This window comes from Lichenostomus cassidix, chromosome 14 (assembly GCF_008360975.1).
Source record: "Lichenostomus cassidix isolate B80296 chromosome 14, HeHo_3.0, whole genome shotgun sequence".
In the NCBI taxonomy this organism is placed as follows: domain Eukaryota; kingdom Metazoa; phylum Chordata; class Aves; order Passeriformes; family Meliphagidae; genus Lichenostomus; species Lichenostomus cassidix.
The window spans coordinates 14,740,051-14,754,404 of NC_139495.1; the positions used below are offsets into that span (position 1 = coordinate 14,740,051).

Consider the following 14,354-nt stretch of genomic DNA (forward strand, 5'->3'; position numbering starts at 1 on the left):
CAACTTTTCCTGGCTCTCAGAACAGCTTTTGCTCAGCTTTGGTGAAGCAGAGTAAGGTTAAGTGCTAAAAGTTGTCTTTAGAGAGGTGTGGAAGTAGCAGAGGTGAACTCCAGCCCAGAACAGCGCAGTGGAATATGCTGGTGTGTCTATCCCAGCGCTGGAGGCTGTGTGTGGAGCCTCTTCTTTCTCCCAGCTCCACTCAGTAACACCTGGACTGAAGCCCAGGTTTAGAGAGTGGAATACACCTCCACACTGCTTTAAATGTGGCTCTGAATAGCAGGTGAACTTTGCTGCTGAATTTTTTAAAGCAAGTCTTTAATGTTTAAACAGTGCTGATTTTCTAAAGGTGGTTGAACCTGTGTGGAAGAGGGCTGGGCAGCACCTCCTCAGCGTGACACTGTAGAAAGGGCTGAGCTGGTGGTGAGAGCTTTTCCTTTCCTGGTTTTCCTCAGGGATCCAGGGAGATCCTTCTCCTGTTCAGGGCTGAATCTACTCTAGCACCGCCATGACAGACCACAGAATTTTCTGGCCTTGCTGACTGCAGCTTTGCCACAAACCTCCTTTGCAGCTTCTTTCAGCTGCTTTCATAATAAGATAAATAGGAATAACAATGCCATGAACAATCCCTACAAGCTTTTTTCTGCATGTGATGCACCAATGCGCTTAAATTTCTGTTTTTTAAATTTATGCCAACAGATGAGACATAAAAGTTCAGACAAAAGCAGAGTTTGCAGTGAAAAGCCCTTGTAATGGGGTAAGTAGAGGCTGAATGATATCTCCAGACCAGATGTCCTTCCTGGAAGACATTCTCCTTTCTAACTGCAGAACTGGCAGGAGTTCCTGGGCTGCTGAGGAGTGAGAACTTCTTTCTGAGCAGCTCCCATGAGAGAAACTGAGGGTCAGTGTCAGCCCTTGAGGCAAACACCCAGTCCTGATAGGTGGGAGGACAGTCAGGGCCCTTGGGAATGCCCTGGAGAGTTGGCCCTGTGTCAGGGGAAAAGGAGCCCACTGACACTGAAAAATGCCAAGGTGACCTTCTGGTAGCAGGAGAAAACAAATGTTGGGAAATAGGAATTACAGTCAGGGCTACACAGCAGAGAAAAGGACGGGATGGGACTCACCAAAATCTCATACAGCTTTTATGACCTGAACAAAAGGGAAACTACCAAAATTAGGACACAAAGTAGTTATAGGATGGTGCAAATTCTGTAGCAAGAAGATGGAAAAATGTTCTGTTTTCTCTGAGGAAATTTAATAGTGAATGAGGAACACGAGAGAAATATAACTTCTTCGAAAAAGGAAGTTGCATTGTGATGAGAAATTCAGAATATTTCTTTATAAATGAATATATTTTGTTTATATTCTGAATATATATTTATAAAGTAGATGTTTCGGGCCTTGAATAACTTTGTGGCTTTTGATGCCAAGTTGTATTGTAAAGGTCTTTAGGAAAAGTGGTCTGACTCTGTGGGGTGCAGCCTTGGGAACTCTGACATTCGATGGTCTGTGGAATGATTGTTTTTGAGCAGTGTCAGGCTGGTCTCCTCAGTCTGAGATAGCAGAACGTTTCAGGAAGTATTGCTGATCAGAAATAGCACTGCAGCTTCCTGAAATGCCGGCCCAGATCAGGGGACACTCCACAGCTGGAAGTGATAAGGAGGCAGGAAAACACAAAGCAGCTAAATGTGATGTTACTTGAATACCATCAGGCAAAGAGGCAGCTAGGGAGAACCCGAAAGGAGGCTCTGAAGGTGCAAAACATCCCCCAGCTGGTCTCCCACATCCCTCTCCTCCACCACTCGTGGTGCCACATGTCCCTCCTGCCCCAGGACCAGCTGCTCAGCCACTCTCTGACACCCCCAATTAGCAGAGCATTGGCATCACTTCCTCCACAGTGCCATGGCCTCAAGGACTGTCACTTGATGGTGACAACTCCCCAGCATGTGGCCTCACAAACAGGAGCCACTCACACTGACCTCCAAAGCTCCCCAGGGTTCACCAAACAATGCATAGATTTTCAGAGCTGGTGGGAGAGGGGGAAGCTGAGAGGTGAGGATGCATCCCAGTGTCCTTCTCAGCATTGCTTGGCTGGGTGATCACCTTGCTAGAGAGTACAGTTTGGGGAATAGTTACTCAAGGAGTCAGTTCACAGGTGTGTAGTAAGTCATGTAATAAATCAAACAATACAGTACAGTGAGAGACAGTTAAGGGCTGAGGTGAGCAGGTCCCTCCGCTCCTGAAGGGCTGATCCATCCTGGGATGAGCAGGATTAGGCTGTGTTTGGGAGCTGTGGCTCTGCCTCCTCCAGCCCTGACCCGAGCAGGTTTCTTCTCCTCAAGGGCAGGTGCCAGTTTGGGGAGAATCATGGAATATCCTGAGTTGAGAGGGTCTCATCAGGATCATCAGGCCCAACTCCTGGCCCCACACAGACACCACAACAATCCCTCCCTGTGCCCAAGAGTGTTGTCCAAGCACTCCTTGAGCTCTGGCAGGGTTGTTGCTGTGACCACTCTGCGGGATGGGGTGAGCTCATCTCCACACATATTCCACGTTATTCTCTCCCTCTGCCCTCATGAGACCCTGGAGACGTGCCTGGGTCTGGAGTCCTGAGCAAAGGACATGAAGCTGCTGGAGCAAGCCCAAAGGAGGCACCAAGAAGATCAGAGGGATTGAGCAGCTCTGCTGAAAGACTGGGACAGCTTGGGGGTGTTCACCTGGAGAAGGCTGCAGGAAGAATTTAGACGCCCTTCCCGTGCCTAAAGGGGCTCCAAGAGAGCTGGAGAGGGACCTTGGACAAGGGTCTGGAGTGACAGGACAACGGGGAATAACTTCCCACTGCCAGAGGGCACAGATAGACGGGATATTGAGAAGGAATTCCACCCCGGCACAGCTTTTCCCGCTCCCCCTCACGACTGAGGCCCACGCGCCCCTCAGCGAGATGGCGGCGGGGGAAGCGGGGGGGCCGCACGTGCGCGGGGGCGTGGCCTGCCCGCTCCCCCCGCAGCACAATGGACAGCGCCCTGGGGGCGGGGCCTAGAGGGGCGGGGCCAGACGGGGGGTGGAGCCGCGGGAGCCGCGGGAGCCGCCGAGAGCGGGATGGGTTCGGCTGGAGTGCGCCGCGCCCGCGGTGAGGGGGAGCGCGCCGGGCGGGAGGGCAGGAGGGAGAGGGGATGTGGGATCGGTGTGGGAGGCGGGAGGCGGCCGCGGTGGGCAGCGCTTTCCGGGGGTCCCTCGGGGCCGCCGTGTGAGGGAGGGGCGCGGGGGGCGTGAGGCTGTTCCCGCCCCGTGTGCCCCGGCCCTTCGTGAGGCGGCAGAGCGGGGGCGGTGGGGTGTGTAGGGGCGCCGGGAGTCGCTATCCTTCAGCCACGGGAAGCCGAGAGGGAAATTTTAGTCATAATCCTGTGGGATCGGGGAGAGAGCCGGTGAAGACCCGAGCGGTAGGCTCGGGATGGCGGGGCATCACTTCAGGTCTATGGACAAAATAGAGCGGTTTTAAAGTTGTCAGGTTTGTGTCGTGCCTGGGGACAGTGGGCTGAGGGGCGGGCGGGGTCGCTTCAGGTGGGCTGTGCTGTGGAGGGGCTGAGAGTGAGAGCCCAGCATGAGCCCGAGCGGCTGCGGAGAGCTCCCGGGGAATCGGGGTTCAACATCTACCCCGAAACTAGCCCTGAAGTGCTTGTAAACTCAAAGGGTGACCGCGATCAATGTCTATTAAAAGTTGATGGATTTAACATGTAGCCCGGAGCAGCTGTGGCTGCCCCATCCCTGCAAGTGTCCAAGGCCAGGTTGGACGAGGCGTGGACCAACCTGGGATAGTGGAAGGTGTCCCTGCCCACAGCAGGGGGTGGAATGAGATGGGCTTTGAGGTCCCTTCCAAACCATTCTGTGATTCCATGTTTTCAAGTCAGCTTTTAGGTGAAACGAGTATGTTCTCTGGGCCACTTGGCTTAACTCCTCCAAGTAGTAAAATTGGCTTGTAGATGGTGAGGAGGGGCTTGTGTTGATGGCACCACTTATCTGGTGTGGCTGATGACAGCCAGTCTCTGTTCAAAGAAATACATCTGCAAACTTCACTCCAGGCAGACTGAAACAGTTTGTTGATGCTTTGTTGCTGCCTGGCTCTGCTCTTGATTTACATGTTAAACTGAAGCATGGCACAAGAAAGATGCGGACTTATTGAAGAGGGTCCAGAGGAAGCCATGGAGATGCTCCAAGGGCTGGAGGCCCTCTGCTTTGGAGCCAGCCTGGGAGAGCTGGGGGTGTTGACGTGGAAAAGGTTCCAGAGAGACCTCAAAGCTCCTTCCAGTGCCTAAAGGGGCTCCAGGAGAGCTGGACAGGGACTTGGAACAATGACTGTGAGGTTGATGGGGCTCTGGCGCAGGTTGCCCAGAGAAGCTGTGGCTGCCCCTGGATCCCTGCAAGTATCCAAGGCCAGGCTGGACAGGGCTTGGAGCAGCCTGGGCTAGTGGAAGATGTCCCTGTCCATGGCAGGGGTGGAACAGGATAGGCTTTAATGCGCCTTCCAACCCAAACCATTCCCTGATTCTGTGTCTCCATTCTTAAATTGTATTTGAGAATTGAACTATTTCCTATACTGTGGATGGATAAATGTAGTATGACTTCCTGTGGAGTAGCAAGGTGAGGAAAGCAAGGCTTTCCATCAGGAATGTTTATCTCCTGCTGCAGGCTGGCAGATATCAGGGAGTTAATGTGTTGCTGTACATAAGAGTTCTGTGGTAAGAAAATTACTCTGAGAGATGGAGGTGTGGAAGTATTGGGCATGGGGTTTGTTTTGATACACACATGGAAGGGAATCAGCTCTGAGGGCAGAGTGCTAGACATGGTTCCCTTTCCTTCTTCCCCTCAGCCAAAAAGACTGTTCCTTATTGTGTGGTCAGGAATGTGTGGATGTTGTTGTTTGGATGTTTGTGTTGCTTGTCTTTGGTTTTGATCCACGCCAGGACTCCAGGCATCTCTGCCAGGTGTAGGAGCAGTGCCCAGGCTCCACCTCAGCACAGTGACCTGCACTCTCTATGCTGCTTCACCTCCTCCAGAGATGTTTCTTGGGGGTAGGATCAAGCCATGCTTGAGCAGATGTCTGCTTGCAGAAGATGGTAAAGGTTTATTCTGGCACCATTACACCTTGAGGCTTCCTTATATCAAGCTTTGAAAGACTTGTTCTTAAGTGCTTAGGTCTAAAAGCTCTAATAAATATCCTACAGCTTGGTATGGTGTTATTATTCTGTGTGTAAAGCATCAATTACAATATCTCCCTAAGTGAAAGACACTCCAGGCAAAAGAAATGTCACACAACTTTCTCTCCATCTTTCTCTAGAAGGAGGGAGGAAAGAATACAGCCCTGTGGAGTCCCCCTTTTCTAACTGCAAATATCAGCTTAGCTGGGTGTCACAGCTGGCTTTCACATGGTGTCATGGTATTTGAGGAAGTCAAGGATCCTGCTATTTTCAGCAGTTCTTTGTCGAAAACAAAACAAAAGAACCTGCTCAGTTCTCTTCAAGATGAAAAGCAGCCACCACAGGTGGGAGAAGTTAATAAAGTCACTTGCTGCCAGTTCCACATCCAACAGGAAGCTTCAGAGTGGAAAGAGCTAACTGAGTTCTGTGCCTGGATGAGAAGCAGAGGTGGGGGGCTTTGATTCAGAGCTTTCTGTGTATTTAATCTATACCCTCAGTTTCTGATTGCCAACCATCTGGCTGTATTCTGTCAGGTAAGCTGCTCCTACAAATAGTGGAACAGAAGTCAAGCATATGGAAAATCCCTCATGTGCACAGTGACTGATTCTAGATGAGAAGGAAACACCCAGTTAATGCCACTGCCTGTCCTTTTGCTGTGTGTAGTGATGTGTGTTCCTCACGGGAGCCCTCAGAGGCTTGGCTCACGTGTTGGAGGAGCTTTGCACACTGCGGGTGCACCACTGCTTCTTCAGAATCCATTTCTCTGGAATGCTCCCAGAGTGCATGTGCCATCAGGGGTCCATATCCCTCCTCTTGCTCTGGAACACCCAGCAGGTGGATCTCAAGCTTGTAATGAGCACTCTCTACTTGGCTCCCAGAGGAGTTGCTGTGTAGGCTGGAGCAAAAGGGGTGTCCAGAGAGCTGAGGCTCCCAGGGCTCAGTGCTGTTGGCACACTGTGTCACGGGAAGCTTTGTGAAATGTGGTGGCTGCTGCTGTTTTCTGTACTCAGGTGTGCAAGAATTGAAATACTTTTAATATCTACTTGGGATTGTTACAGTTGCTATTATTGGGATGGTTGTTATTAGCCAGATTTGTTGCTTCAATGCACTGACAACTCCAACCTCTGAGCTTTTATCAACTACTCTGAGCTTGGCCAGCTGGAATTGAACCTCTTTCCTGGTGTTTCCCCATGGATGCTCTAGGTGTGCCTCCACCTGTGGATTGGGGTTTCTAAGAGGTCACACTGCAGTTCAGTGGGTCACTGCTCTTCACCTGAATTGTCTTTCCTAATGTGTTTTTAGCAGATGCAAACAGGAAGTCAAGGCAGGGAGCCTGGGCCATTGCAGAGCTGGATGGATATTTGAGGAGCAGACGTACTCCCTAGTTGGGTGGTTTCTTTCTGGTGGTTGAACAGATCTGTTTATGATTCGAGTGGAACACGAGATGATTTAAAAAACACATCTGTCTTTGTTGCTAAAGCCCTGGGAAGATGGAGGTCTTGAGCTAATACAGCCTAGATGGCCAGTGGTAACACCTGAGACTCCTTGTCCTTATCAGTGCTGATCATCATCTGCAGCTGGGTGTGCTGAGTAGCCACCTTTCACTGCCTTTTCTGATGGTTTTTTTCTTTTTTTGCAGGAATTATAGCAGGACTCCCTGTTGCTTTGAGAAGCACAATGACCGTCTCTTGGCTCTGTTTGGAGGAGAGGGCATAGAAGGCCTGTCTGCCACTGCACTCTCCTGAGGTATGAAAGGTTTCTAGGGCAGATGTGAGTTATCAGCTGTCATTTTTCCACAGCTTCCTGTGGGTGTAATAGTCATTGGCTCTTTTTTCCAGCCTTCCCTCAGCTGGAGAAGTGCAGGGGCAATAAACCCGTGGCAGTTGGGTCCAGCAGCTGCCAGGGAGCAGCAGGTCTGTCCAAGCAGCACAGTTAAGTCTGCTGAGCTACAGTTTGTGCCATCCCACTGTTCTGTGGCTGGTGACTTAATTTCTGGGCTGTGGGTGATTGTAGATGGCTCTGTCCTGAGCCTTCCTGCTGTGGAGGTTCATGACCATCTCCTGCAGAGGTGCAGGAATTCCTGGTGTAGGATGTGAGGTCAGAATAAGCAAGATCCCAGCTAAAAGCGCTTGACGAGGCTTCTCCCGCTCTATTTGTGCTCACGGGGAGGGTCCCGCCCAGCCTAATCATGTTACAGGTCTTGTTCCAAGGTGCCCTATGCCTCTTGGCTCGGGTATCTGATACCTGATAGCAGCCCGAGCTTCCTGGGGTGTGCTTGTCCTGCTCCTCTTGCTGCACTCTGGGTTGGATGCTCTGCTGGTAGGTTCTCTTTGCGTTGACTGGCTTGGTGTGGACTGGCTTTTAGCACTAGTGAGACTGAGAGATCCAGCGAGTCCTGACCTTTGCTCCTTGGGTAATGTGATCCTCTGCAGAGGAACTGTCTGATCACTGGACTCTATTTCTCAAAAAATCCCCCATTCTCAGGTACTCAAACTTTTAAAGTCCTTTCCCCCTCTCCCTTGCTTAGATTTTACGGTGTGATGACATTTTGCAACAGTTTTTGAGGGAGAATCTATTGTCTATTCATGTTTCACCTCCGGTTTTGGGCTGAAAATGTCAGGGATAAGTTGTCTGAGTGCTCTGACTGTTGAGTTCAGTGCTACACTGCGTCATGTTGCCGAGGGCTGTGTCTGCTCAGCAGTGGAATTTGAGTGGGGTGGAATGAGCACAGTGCCTCCAACCAGCCGTCCAGCCTTTTGTGTCCCTGATGTTCGTGGATGGTATTAGTAGGAGCAGTACAAAGGAATTCCTAAAGGAATTGCAGAAAGCAACCTAATAACCCTTTTTAAAATGATTTGTGTACTTCTCTTGAGGTGTGGGTTAATGTTTGAGGGTTAAAAGCCAGGCAGGAGAGTCTGAGGGAGGAATCCTGATGAGAGCAGTGAGAGGTGGCTGGGAGCAGGGAAATGCTGAGGACAGGATTGTTCCCATTGCCTGCAGTTCTTGCCTAAGTTCAGCTGGAACAGTAGGTATCCAGGCTGTGGGATGTGATTGCCAGCTTCGCATCAGGCATGTTCTTTCATCATGCTGGTTCCTTTTCCTTCCTTTCAGTGAGCTAAAACAACTGAATCCTACTTTGTGCACAAAAGCATTTAAGACACTCAGATATGGGATGCTGTGGAAGCTTTCATCGAGGAGGATTTTGCCTAATGATTACAAATGTAATGTAGAAAAGGGGGATAGGGGAAAGAATTGCTGTATAAGCTCTGTAATGCTCCTAAGACAGGCTCTTTCTCCAGAGTATGATTTATTCTGGCTTTCCATCTCTGTATTGTGCTTTAATTATCGTAAGTTTTGTTGGAGCTCCAAGTTAAATTTACTGCAGTGGTGTTGGGAAGCAGCACAGGCTGCTGGACACAGCACTGAACTGGGACTGCAGAGACTTGTCTCTGTCTCTGCCACTTACTAGCAAAATATTCTACCAAATAAATCTTCTCTCTCTTTGTAAGAAAGAGTTACAGCTTCTAGTAAGGTCTGTAAAAATTGTATAGAATATATTGCACTGCCTGGTGTGGGGGATCTAAAATGCTCCTATTTCTCTCTGTTACAGGTGTGTGGTAAAAATGGTGCAGAAATACCAGTCCCCAGTTCGAGTCTACAAATACCCTTTTGAGCTCGTCATGGCAGTGAGTAACACTCAGCACCTTTCCTGCTCCAGCTGCTGAGGGCCAGTGGGAGGTGGGGGACTACAGGTTTGTCTGGATGGCTGTGACAGCCCTACTGCAGGAGCAGAGCCTCAGCGCTCTGCCTTCAATTGTCCATGAAAAATAAGGATCAACATCTCAGCATTAGGAATGGTGGTTTAGTTGTTAGAAGGGGAGGAAAAAAAAAAAAAAACCAAGAAAATCCGACCTTCTGTAATTATTGTTTGACAAGGAAGGGAAAAAATGGACATTGTTAGGCAGGTTCAGTTTGTGGCCAGACACCTTCTTTGCCATATCACCAAGTGCCACTCAGTTCAAAATCTGTCCAGATGTCATCCCAATCAGCACTGTAGTATGGATGTATCTACAGCTGGATTCTGAATCATACTGAGATATTTGATTAAAAGCCAGAAATCTTTGCAAAAAAATCCTCTGTTTTGTTCTTCCCTGTCCGCTCTGTGATTGAACTGTTGGGAGATCTCTCTCCAAGTCTTGTGACTTCCACAAGGGGCTTGAGGGCTTCTGCTGAGGCTCATTCACTGGTGATGCAGAAAGTTGCTGTTGACCATGGGAGCTGTTTTAGGCAGAGTTTGTTTCTGATATTGTGGACTTTGTCACAATTAGGTGTGAGTCAAATACCCTTGTCAAAGGTTTGTTGTTGCATTTCAAGGGCAGCCCTGAGCATCTGGGCATTATTAGAGGAGCTTGCTTATGGAGTCTTGCAAGGCTTTTTCTTGTCATCTATTGGGCATTTCAGTCAGCTGTAGGGATCCCCAGGCTTGGTATTTGCCACTTTTAGTGAGCTGCTTCCTCCATTGCCTGTTCCCAGTTTCTTCAGTTGTGGGAGGCCAGGAATGCAGATGGAAAGCTGCAGCCATTGCAGGCAGCTGACATGATTCCCGTTAGTGGAAGGGAGAGCCTCTATTGAGTTCGCCTTGACAATGTGGTTTCTTCAAGATTCCTGAGAAATACATGCTTTAAGAATTGTTTTATCCAAAACAGCCTCCAGTCTTTCATTCCAGCTGTTAAAACTGGGGGAATCAGTTTATTCCTCAGTGTAAATAATGGACCCCAAAGGTAGCAGCAGCTGAGAGTGGTTGTTGTTCACTTTGATCCTTGATCATCCAGCTGAACACTGCTTTTGCTAACAGTTAAGCTCCCTCCCAAATCCACCTCCTCTTTGCCCCAGTCTTACCCAGATTTGCCCTGTCTGTTAACAGCTAAACCAGTAAAATGCCATAGAAGTGATCTGACCAGTCTGGAGCTGATGTTTGTGGCAGTGAAGCTTTCCTGGCTGTGCTCTTTGCTCTCTCAATGCATCCTGTGTGAGAATAAGACACCAGTACTTGTGATGAAGATCCTGGGAGCCTTTGCTCCATGCACACCTCTCCACATTCTTGTTGTCTATATTAGCAGGATAAAACTCCCACCAGATGCTCCTCAATCGATTGGCTGCTAATAGAGGAGGGCTGCCTTGAAACAAATCCTTTGTAAGCTGGTTAGCACATGCCTAAAGGCCAGGGGCTGGTGGGTTTAATTTTCAAGTGGTTTGGTTTTATTTGCTTTGGGTTTTTCAGCATTGGAGAACTTAAAATTTCCTGAGAATTGAGGGCTGAGATTGTAAATGTCATCTTTTAATTGTTCAGCAAATCTTAGCAAAGTTATTAGTCTTCCTTCTTATGAAGAAGTTCCTTTTCCAGGGTCACCCAGTGGAGTAGGGTGCTCAGTATAGACCCTGTAGTCCCACACTGATGTCCTGTGAAAATCCTGTCTTCACAGCAGGATCTCAATCTTGGGTAGAGCAGCATCTCAATCTCGGGTGGTCCATGCAGGCTGAGCTGGATGCAGACTTGGTTACCACTGTTGCTGTGTTCAGATGGAGGCTCCTGTTTGTGTGGAGGCAGCGTGGATCTCATGGATCTCTCAGAGCTGTCAGGTACCAGCTGTCAGTTGCTGGAAGTTTTGCAGGGAGGAGTGGGTGTGCAGTGAAGCTGTTTTGCTACTCAGCACGTGGCATTGCTGTTAATCTCCTTCACCATAAATCTGACAGCAGCTTCCTCAGCACTGATATTCAGCTGCTTTCATCTTCTCCCCTCAAGTGCTGTGTGGGAACTTTTGGAGTGCTGAGGTCCCAGGCTGTGGTAGGAAAGCAGGGGTTGCAGGGGTGACCCCAAGACACCCCCATGTTTTACAGATCTCTGTGCAACCTTCAGCCTCATACACTTGTGCTTCATTCTTCATTGGGTCATCCCTCACAACACAGCCTGAACAAAACGCAGGAAGTAAGTTGGGAAGAGTATTTTTCCCTCAGAACCTCCGATGTTTGGACCCTACTATAGAAAGCAGTGGGTGTGCTTGGCTCACGTGGGAGAGTCTGAGAAATAGGGTTGTCACAGCCAAATTTGGCAAGCAATTCCTTGTTTCCTGGCCTGGCTCACACACGTGGTGTTTCCCAGGCCCTTTGCTGAGCCCACCCATCAGGAAGAGGAGTTCTCCTTGGACTTGTGCAGAGGCCATGTGTGTGCAGCTCATTCTGGGGCTGTCTTCCAGGGATGAGCTGGGGCTTTTCCTGTTGATACCTTTGTTACTGTGTGTCAGGATAATTGTCTCAGGGTTGACACTCTGCTGCTTGCAAAGGCTCCCGCAGCTTGGGTTGGAGCATTTGCAGGCAGGATATTTGACATGTATTCCAAGTCCTTGGAAGGACATTCCTCTTCTTGCTCTCTTTGCCAGTCCTGTGCATCTGAGGAAGTAAAAACGAATCAGCTTATCAAGTCTTTTCTTGTCATTTGGGAGTTCTGATTTTTTTCTTTTTTCTTGTCCTCCCTTCTAAAAAAGATTTAAACAAAGGGTGGCTTTTCCACACCTGTCCAAGGTCACCGTAGTTATTTCCACCTGCTTTGTTCCTAACTTGGATTCACATTAATGGATCAAAAGTATTATGCTCTTCAAACACATATCCAGTGCCTGGATCCCTTATCCCTTATACTTGAAAAGAACCTTGACTTCTGTTATACTTTGTTATCTTGTCATGTTTTTCCTTTCTATTTTATCTCTTTTTTGTGTGTGTCTTCTTTTAAATGGAACTGTTCCTTCAATGGATTGTCTGTGCCTCTCTGGACTTGATCTTGTCTTCCCTTCAATTAGATCAGCAGATTTGACATTGCACGTCTTCTAATTTTATCTTACAGCCAAGAAAATTCCCAAGTATAAACTTACTTTTCATTTGCTTTCTGTTGTAGTTGTAGTTAGAAAGCTAGAAGGGATTTTCAAAAAATGTTATAATGAACGAAAAATCCAGAAGGGTACCCTCTGCCACATATGAGTGAGTTAAATATTTGTGAGCCTTCTCTGATGTGTTGGGGATGAGAATTTGGTTTGGGTGAACAAGTCCAATATGCAGGAAACAGAGCTGAGAGAGAGAGATTGCATACTTAATGTTATTTGCAATGAATTATTAGGTTAGATGAGATAGCTTTAGCTGGAGGGTTTCAGCTTTGAACGTGGTAGGGAGTTGTGTTCCTGTTATTTTTAGTAGTGCCTCAGCCCTTCACGCTCACAGTTGACATCGACTGCCTTCACACACTTTATAAGGTTTGTAGGACTAAGTCCCTAAAGCTACAGGTGTGGAATAACCCCCCAGAGACCTTGCAGGGTCTTCTGTATGTGATGGATAATTAAAATTGCTGTGGTAGTGGTGCAAATGAGAAATCCCTGATGACACTTCCCAATGGTTTGCTCCTCTTGCCACAGTGCACTTCATGCTCAGCTCTCACTGTTGTTCAGAGCAGTTTATGGTTTCTGCTGCAAGAGAGCAATCTCTCTGCACTGCTATATAAAAATAAGTCATTATTTTGGAAAAAGAGAACAAAGCCCAAGCGTTGGGAGGTTTGCAGGAGCATCAGCTCCCATTGCCTGTGCAGTTGTACTCTGTGCTTGAGACAAAACTGCTGTGGAGCCCCACATGTGCCTGATGTGAGTCAGTGCTGCTTTCTGCTTGACCTCATTTCTTGGTGCTGCCCACGGCATGTGCTGACACATATCTGAGCAGCTGGGAGCCCAAGCTCTTGGACACACACACATGAGGAGCATTGGTGTGTGTTTCTGTGCTGGTTGAATGCTGCTCATCAGGCCAGGGCAATTGTGCCCTTGCAGCAGGATTGGGTGGGGGTGGCTTCTCTGGGGGTGCCAGTGCCTGTTTGGTGTGGGGGTGTTTCTTACCTCCAGCATCACTCAGAGTCTCTGATAGACCTGTGGCAGCTCATAAGTTCCCTGCCTGGGTCTGCAAGTGAAAGCTGCATCACCTGAACTCCTGGCCTGTACTTCCAAGCAGCTCCCTGACTCTTCTGGTTTTAGTGTCAGTTCAGTGTTCACTGAATCACAGAACAGTTCGGGTTGGAAGAGACCTTAAAACCCATCTCATTCCACCCCTGCCATGGGCAGGGACACCTTTCACTATCCCAAGTTGCTGCAAGCCCCATCCAGCATGGCCTGGAACAGTTGCAGGGCTCCAGGGGCATCTACAGCCTCCCTGGGCAACCTTTGCCAGGGCCTCCCCAGCCTCACAGGGAAGAATTTCTCCCCAGTATCCCATCTAACCCTGGCCTCTCTCTGTGTGAAACCATTCCCCCTTGTCCTGTCACTTCATCCCTTCTCCAAAGTCCCTCTCCAGATTTTCTTAGGCCTCGATGTTCTTTACCTTTAGTTGATCTGCAGTTTATTTCACAGGTAAGACAAAGTAGGAAATTAACAGTGGATGCTTCTGTTTCAGCTCAGTACAGTTTGAGTGTCAGAAGTTCTAAGAAGCTGAGTGACAAATTTAATTCAGGCTACAAATACTGCAAGCTTATTTAAAGTCAGAACTTAATTCTCATGGAGTAAGCAGCAGAAATATTCCTTCTCCCTCATCTTTCTCATCCTGTACAGAAGGTCATACCCATGAAAAGCAAACATCCATGGTCCTGATAAGAGATGTCTTTCTCTCGTGCCTGACCCTCAGGAGCAGTTCTGATGATTGTCACTGGATTTGGCAGTGGCCCTCACTGCTGCCCTTCAATCATCAGCCTTCTCTGCGCTATTTGCACCCTGGCAAAGCTCCTTGGCAGCCCCTGAAGTTTTACTCCTTTCCAGCAGTTGAGGATCTGGCCCAGGGTTACATGCAAGAGTCAATAATCCAGGACAACTCAAATCAAAATGCATCACTCATTTCACAACCATCTCAACATACTTTTGTGTCACCAGTGTTAGGAGGTTTGTAGATGCAGCAAAACAGCTCCTTGCTGTTTTGGCTGTCAGGCTTAGCTGCAGGAGAAGAGACTCTGACTGCTGGAGTTCAGGTCCTGACAGCCAGAACTGCTTTCCATACACTTTTTCAAACTTACTTTCCTTTTTAGCATCAACATGCAGTGTGTTAAAGTTGTTTGGTTTTAAGCAGCTTTATTTAATGACTTCTTCCTGC

At 48.5% G+C, this 14,354-nt stretch overlaps 1 protein-coding gene across 5 annotated transcripts in view; it reads left to right on the forward strand.

The window, feature by feature from the left end:
• The first annotated feature begins 3,038 nt into the window (after positions 1-3,038).
• The window catches only part of SEC14L5 (SEC14 like lipid binding 5), a 39,844-nt gene continuing 28,528 nt past the window's right edge, over positions 3,039-14,354 (forward strand). Inside the window, exons 1-3 of one of the 5 annotated variants that reach the window (XM_085075160.1) lie at positions 3,039-3,127; positions 6,832-6,938; positions 8,803-8,878. In XM_085075160.1, the coding sequence (XP_084931286.1) occupies positions 8,816-8,878 (63 nt within the window). In that variant the 5' untranslated portion in view covers positions 3,039-3,127; positions 6,832-6,938; positions 8,803-8,815. Of the gene's footprint in view, positions 3,128-3,313; positions 3,506-5,336; positions 5,726-6,831; positions 6,939-7,488; positions 7,677-8,802; positions 8,879-14,354 lie in introns of those variants that run through there. The other 4 variants (XM_085075163.1, XM_085075162.1, XM_085075161.1 and 1 more) reach the window with 4 other exon arrangements.